Source organism: Colias croceus, chromosome 1 (assembly GCF_905220415.1).
Source record: "Colias croceus chromosome 1, ilColCroc2.1".
NCBI classification, from domain to species: Eukaryota; Metazoa; Arthropoda; class Insecta; order Lepidoptera; family Pieridae; genus Colias; species Colias croceus.
In genome coordinates this window covers 6,479,905-6,487,656 of record NC_059537.1, presented here as the reverse complement: position 1 = coordinate 6,487,656, position 7,752 = coordinate 6,479,905, and the positions used below count along the sequence as shown (strand labels likewise).

At 32.4% G+C, this 7,752-nt stretch overlaps 1 protein-coding gene across 1 annotated transcript; it reads right to left on the bottom strand.

Moving 5' to 3' along the window:
* Positions 1-724: 724 nt before the first annotated feature.
* LOC123696066 (NADH dehydrogenase [ubiquinone] flavoprotein 2, mitochondrial-like) lies at positions 725-5,103 on the bottom strand. Its single transcript, XM_045642072.1, has 5 exons — positions 4,984-5,103; positions 3,218-3,405; positions 1,802-2,009; positions 1,437-1,513; positions 725-930 (listed from the first exon to the last, which is right to left on the bottom strand). The coding sequence occupies exons 1-5, from the start codon at positions 5,098-5,100 to the stop codon at positions 804-806; spliced, it is 717 nt and encodes a 238-aa protein (XP_045498028.1). The 5' UTR covers positions 5,101-5,103; the 3' UTR covers positions 725-803.
* Positions 5,104-7,752: the final 2,649 nt, after the last annotated feature.

Below are 7,752 nucleotides of genomic sequence, written 5' to 3'. Positions count from 1 at the left end.
TTGTTCTAATTAAAAACACCTTTAAAACGGGTAGAGCAGTTTTTAAGAATAGTGACATACATACAAGAATACAAGAATTTCCTCTTTATAATAGTACTGTGGAAGAATAGGAGAATTGTAAGTACACATAACTAATATTGCTGAAATACATCTACCCTATACAGGAAAGCTCTATTGAAAAATCGAAAGCAGACATAAATATACGGCTACTTAATGAAACGAGATTACGCAGCATTATAGCGGAAGCCTTAAAATGAATAAGAAACCAAACCACGTAGCAGCCTAATTGCGCTAATTCATAGAAGCAGGAAAGTCGAAAATTCGCCTTCGGGGAACAATCCCACTTGCCGCTTTGCTCTATTAATATTAAATAAATGCCCAACTTTTTGTCTTTACACTAATATTAGCGAGCCGTGGTTATACTAAATTCGAGCATTGGAACGAAAACATAAAGCAAATGTTAAATTGTTAATGCGTACGAAATGAAATTTTACTTGTTTAAATAATTATTGTAAGATGTTATAAATTGTTCTCTGACAAAGGAGTAATTACAAAATCATTATTTCTCAAAGGATAATTTTTTTATCATATTAAAATAGCTCAGCTTAGTTGCAAGGGTGGACGCGAAGGCGAGAATTAAAACCCGCGTCTTCCTTTAGTATTTTATGATTTAATTTGTTAGAATTACAATAAAATATTGAAATAATGCAACACACATGCAATGTTATTAACCATGCATTTATTAGTACAAAAAACATATTATGTAACACACAGTACACTTCTAATTCACCATGTAAAAATGTTTACTTCTTTTTTGGTTGCGAAGGTCCGGCCGAGCATAATGCCGGTTGTAAACCATAACCAGGGGGTGGCGGACACTCCAACAGAGAAGTTAAACCTGCACTGGGCTCAGCAACAAACCTACAGCTCCTATAATAATTTAAATTAAACCAATATAATATTTCATTCATCATTCATTATTGATTTGTAAAATATTCGTGAGTGCTTCAATGTTTTAATATGCGTTTTCAAAGAAATTTATTAACTTTAATACTCACAATAAATGGACTCATTTTTATTTGTAATTTTTTCTTACTTCTTACTTTTTTTATGTAATGTCTGTAATTTGGTGTGTACAATAAAGTTCTCATTCATTCATTCATTCATTCATACTATATTCAAGTTTGGAAACGCTCATTCTATTGAAATTTCAGTAAGTATTCACATTTTTCTCTTATTAATTAGTCCAATAACTCAATTTAAAGTAGATTTCAACTTTAGTCTTAATTGAGTCGTTGAGTCAGTCTGGCTTTTATAGATATAAAAATTGAGTCTTCAATTTTTATCGGCACTTGTTTAATATTTTAAGTGTTGCTATCTTTATTACATTGGTGACAGAATAAAAATCCAAATTAAAAATTAATTTGTGAACTTACTGCGGTCCCCAAGGTGGTATGCCGCCACATTTAAGAATTTGTATGATGTTATACACGTCGCAGACCGTAACGTCTTCCTAAATAATAAAGATTGATATATTAGAAAGCTATACTTTAAAAAAAATCGATACTCTATTTACTACGCTACTACGCTATAAATTAGATTGCTTTGCTCTGCCCTTATAAATATCAACGATTATTCCTCATACATTTAGAAATTAGGATGTTCATTCATATTTAAGCCTCTAACTGCATCGCCGATAACTCATTCGGGCATAACACGCGATACGGACCGCTTAACCATCAATAGTCCAAGATAATCTCTCTGATTCGATTTAGATTGGCACGCATTGAGCCTCACTTACATAGTAATCATCATCAACAACTACAACTGGTGCATTGGCACATGCGCCCTGGCACTGCACTGTGTCCACTCCGAACATCCCATCTGCTGAGAGGCCCCCAACACTGCAGCATGTGGCTTCTTCCACGGCTTGGAGAATGACGTCAGAACCGCGAAGCATGCACGGTGTTGTCACGCAAACTTTTATATTAAACTTCCCTCTATAACGTCTACAACATCAAGGTGATTATTAGATACATAGTAGTTATAAGATACATTAGGAATAGAGGAAACATTTGTAAATAATAAGGAATGCAACAGCAAAATAAATCATTAGCACTCCCACTGATCGGAAGAAAGTTTCCTGCAAAAAGGGGCCCGCTTTTTGCCAATGTTCTCTTACAAAGGAGTAATTTCTTAGATAGAAGAGCTATTGATGCAGCCACTAAGTTCGAGAATGAGGTTCCTTAGCACAAAGAGACTAGAACTATTGATTGTTAGTTCTGAATCAATAATAACTTTAAGTAGTTTCAACTGTAGTAGAACTTGTGCAAAATTTCATGGGAATATATTAGTACTATATTATTAAGAAATGTTAATCAAAATACTGTAAAATTTGGGTAAATTTCAAAGAAAAAATGCTATAAGACTAAATAGGTATTAATTACCGCCATATTTCTTTATGAAACGTATGAAAATTTTATAGTAAATAGAAGTTATGAAGGTTTTCATATGAGTAAACTTTGTCTAAAATATGAAATACAACTTAACATTTGTAGGTATTTTTGTCAATAATATGACTTAAATTAAATAAATTACATGCAAATTATTTGAATTGAAGCAGAAAATGTAAAATTAACATAAATACACGCATTTGTGCTCATTAAAATACCTACTGAGGTTTTAATCAGTGCACTGAGTGCCCAAATCGGATGTTACTAGTGGTCTCAATGATCTATCAAAATCATTTTAGTAACTCTTCAGCAGGATTACACATCTATTTCATGGTATTATGTATCTATACTATGTTATCATCATTATAGGAATCAATTTGAATGTAATTTTTTGAATTAATTTATCCTTTATAATATTTAAGTTCAATATCCCTCTTTATATACCTGTATAAACGAAATTCGTGTAATTTGCCTAAACCACTTCTAGCTGAAGAAATGCTGAAGGGCTTTATTGACTTTTGGTCTGTTGAGGTTACCTATCTACCTTCATTTACTAATATTAACTTTTAAAGATTTTGAAAAGTAAAATAAATACAAACCCTAGCGTTGCCTAGCGCAGCGTAACCAGGAGAAAATAGGTATAAAATTTAGAATAAAACTAAAATTATATACAAGCTAACTACGTAGATTTCAATGTCCATTCTCTTTGACTTTCAAAAAGGTATTACCTGCATCTATGCATGTAAAGCAGGCTTAGAACAAACCTTTTACACATAGTATAAAACGTGGCCCACTCATAAACCCTCACGCGGGGCACATTGAGGATCTCCGCGACCCGGTGCATGGCTGATATCGGGATCCATCCCATCTGCCTCTGTACGATGTCCAGGGCCGCCCCGAGCGCTGACCGCTCGCAGCCCACGGGATAATTCTGGATAATCGCACACAATCTCTGGAAAGATGCAGTCTTATTTTGATATACACGAATTTAGTCATACATGTAAACGTTCATAATATTAAAGGAAGTCATATTAGTTACAGAACTTATACCACTTGTAACTACATAATATTTGGTATCTTTCTTACAAAAGAATAGTCTACGCCCTACGGGAATCAGCTACTAAAATTAAATGAAACTACATGGGTAGTCTTGTTAAAACGGGACTACGCTCACTGTAAAATATTTGAAACGCTGTGAAAGCTTGTGTTATATTAAATTCGCTGTCAAGTATTTATTTATAAAATAAATATAAGATACTGCCCTTCCTTATTTTGTTACAGTCTCATAAAGAAATAGTTTCCTGTAAACCTAAAAAAATTAAAGAAAGCAGAGAAGCTTGAAAAACTAAGCTTTGGGTGCTAACTTAATATAATGAAACTAGATGGGTACAAGAACTGCTATTAATTTGTATTTAAGTGCAAACGCGCGAAGCCACGGAAGGAAACTAAGCTTAGATAATAAGACCAATATATTGGTTTTTAATCAAGTTTTTATTGAAGGGGCGTCAAATTTTATTTATTAAATTATAAACATGTTTGAGTTCAGTCAAGTGCAATACGTTGATTACAAACGATGCATGTAATTACATAATTACAATGAATCGATGTTAATTACTGCGAATATTTCAACCTTGTTCAATGCAAAATTGATGATTGCCGCATTAACATTTGCCAGCCACATATAATTATAAATAATTTTTAATAATGCACTCAATGTGTCGAGTACGATAAAATATCACATTCTACAACAAATGTGCAAAATAAATGTCTACAAAATTAAATTTGTAATGTATAGTTGTTAAACCCAGTAAATAAAGTGTTAATGTTATATTCTGCTACTATATTTCCGACTACAGATAATTTATTGTGTTATAACAGATATTAAATTTAATGTACTCATTTGTTAAATTGAAAAGTAATATTCGCAAGCCATGATTTACGATTAATACCTGTACGAAATTAAATTTAAATTCATAATTGCCCCGTTCGGAATGTGCCTTCATCCTAAGATTAATTAATCATGAGATCATTCAAATAGATGCAAGAATTCGCTTTTGAATTTGTTTCTATAGTACACATTTATGCGTAAGGATTTTACATCTGTTTTCCTATATTACTTTATCTCTATAATATAGGCAGTGGCTCGTCTTCTTGTTCATATTTTGGAATGTTTCCTCCACGTATATGAGTATGTTTTCGTATTACAATACAGATCTGAGGAGTGTACGTTTCATCAGGATGTGTGCAGTATGGAACGCAGGTGGGAGTCACAGGAGTGAAAATATCGAATTTCGATAGTTTATCATCTGCATATCATATTCCAGTTTATAATTGGATTATTAGAGATAAAGGAAGGGTTAGAAATTATTATCGATGGTATTGTTTTCGACAATATTTTATCAATCCATTTCTTTCATCTACGTATTTTACCTATTAGTTATTTTTCACATCTGCTATAATATAATGTAGCCAAAACAAGATGTATCCCAAAATGCATATTATCCCATTATAATGCATGTTCCACATTTACCGTCAGATTAGCCTCCGTAAACTCAAAGGGCGTGCCCGCGTGGTTATCTTTGCTATCGCGGTGAACGTAAAGCTCTTCACTTCGAAGGCTTTTCGAGCTGGAAAATTGTCGCAGCATTCGTGGAATCTAGACAAAGCAGGAAATAACATTATATAATAATATGGGAATTAGAATGTGTGGGCACAGGAAACGCTTCTGTAGAGTGTTCTTCTAAAAGTATTTAAGGCTTATCATTACAATTTAAAAAGGACAATAAGAGGACTGATATACTAACAATACGTAAATTGTTTCTAATCAGTCTCATCATAAATTTTATTTATAAAATGTGCGACAGATACCAATATTTATTTCCTTCACAGTATCTGACAGTTGACTCTGAATTGCTTTTAATTTTTCTATGACAAGAAAAATTAAAAGCAATTCAGAGTCAACATAGAATTTATATAAAGAGCTTATATCTGCGGCTTACTAAGGCGGCTTATATACATTTATTTTCCTCTATCTCACAGCAATTTCATCAGCTATAATCCCTTAACCTGTTGAACTAAATAAACAGAGCTCAAATTTATTTCGCTCGTAATACCTGCATTGTAGAATATCTTAAGCCTGTTAAAAGGTGGTAGTTGTCGGATCACTAGCTACTAATATCGCTGGATGCAATATAGAGGATCGTTCCCGTAAAGCCGCCGAAGCAAATATCTCGGGTACGTTATTGACCTCATAGAAATTCACCGATGAAGCACAGCTTAAGCGGTTTTAACATCGTAAGTGATGTTTATCGATGCAACCTACTGACCCTTATTTCGATATGTTTAGAATAATGTTTGTATACGCTGCTTTATTATGGTTCGATAAAATGTGTTCGAGCATTATATTATACCACATTATTATGTAATACAGTACATATGTATTCAAAATTTACATTTTTAATAAACTAAACAACGGTGAGAATTTACCTATAGTTTATATGACGATTTTTTGTAATAATGTAGATTTCTATTTTTGCATTGAATTTCGATTAATTGCTCGAGATATTACATGCAGAAATAATATGAATATAACAAGAATATGTTTAAAGCATGATATAAATTATAAACTATTGAACTGGTTGCTTTATCTTTATATGATCGCTTCGACTATTAGTGCTAGCCTCCAGGCTTTTGGTCAATGAGAACTATCAATTTACCTCTACATTTTGCTGTTATGAAACCCGGCTGCGCTCTTTCCAGCTTTTTTGCTTAAACAAAGATGTTTTTAAGAACTTGACAAATACCTCCAATTTATTACCGTAAACGACCGAACATGTTACAGAAACTTTGTTTTTAATAAGTCCGTGCTTCGAGGAAAACAAGACGTTAATATTTCATCCGAAAATCAATTTGTTGTTGACTTCGCCGTTCCTTTTACTTGTTTCATTGAAACATTTTTCAAACAACTACAAGTATTTTCATTTCGAACGTGACTAATGCGATTAATTCAGAGCTTATAAATATTTAACAAAACAAGTCTTGTTTATTTTTATCTTAACAAGGTTTATAAAGACGACAAAAAACTATGAAATATATTTTTCTTAACTCAGCAAATAACATTAAAAAAGTATAATAGAACTAGTCATAAAACATAACACAGACTAACCATACAATTAATAAAAATAAAACATCCTATCCGAAATTTTTATGAACTCCTCTAAAATTTGCAAATCAACTAAACAACGAGTAAATATTATTACGTGGTATGTCTGTATTTTTTACTAGCTTTCCGCCTGCGGCTTCGCCCGCGTTTTCAAAGAAAAACCCGCATAGTTCCCGTTCTCGTGGGATTTCCAGGATAACACTTAGCCTATGTTACTCGTGGATAATGTAGCTTTCGAATGGTGAAAGAATTTTTACTATCGGTCCAGTAGTTTATGAGCCTATTCATTACAATCAAACAAACAAAGTTTTCCTCTTTATAATATTAGTGTAGATGAAAAGTTCATTAGACTACGAGTTTGCCTACCTCCTAGAGTTAAGAATTGAAATAATTATTCTGTAGTAAGGATGAATTAATTGAAACATTGATTAATTCATCCCTAGAGCAGCCATTGAAATCCAAAGTACTTTTATTTAATACCTCCTCATTAAAAATAGGTTTATAAAATTCCCTGGAACATAGCAAAGTGAGAATCATATATATTATATATCTTTAGTTATTGGACAAGACAGAGTCCAGTCTACAGTATGATCATTATTTAGCGGAGATGTGAATTGTGAGCCAGACCTCTAGATATACAGCGTGTTTTATTTAACTCAGACAATGTGCAAACTTTTAAAGAAAAGCAGCAATTTATCGTAATTGTAAGTAGATACCTTATTTAAACATAAGATATATCTATATTTTTTTGTTGATCGAAAGAAACACGTTATAGGGTTTCACATAAAAAAGTACATAGTTAAAATATATTACTTAACAAGTTTTCAGCAAGATAACTAAACGGAAGGCCTTAAAGATACTGAATTACATCTGTATATTATAATTTATATTGTTTAAAAATCCAAGTTCCATATTCACCTCTAAAACCAACAATAAAACCTCTAAAATCAACATTAAAATTAATAACCGCCAACAAAGTCTTAAATCAATTAATTAAAAATTCTATTATTTTCCAGGATAAAACCCGTATAGCCAAAGCTCAAGTGAAATTATTTTAGCCCCGGATAAAGCTGACGCAATGAAAGGAGTCTCCTAAAAGTGCCCTGACATCAGAATCTCTCCGCAACCCGTACTCGT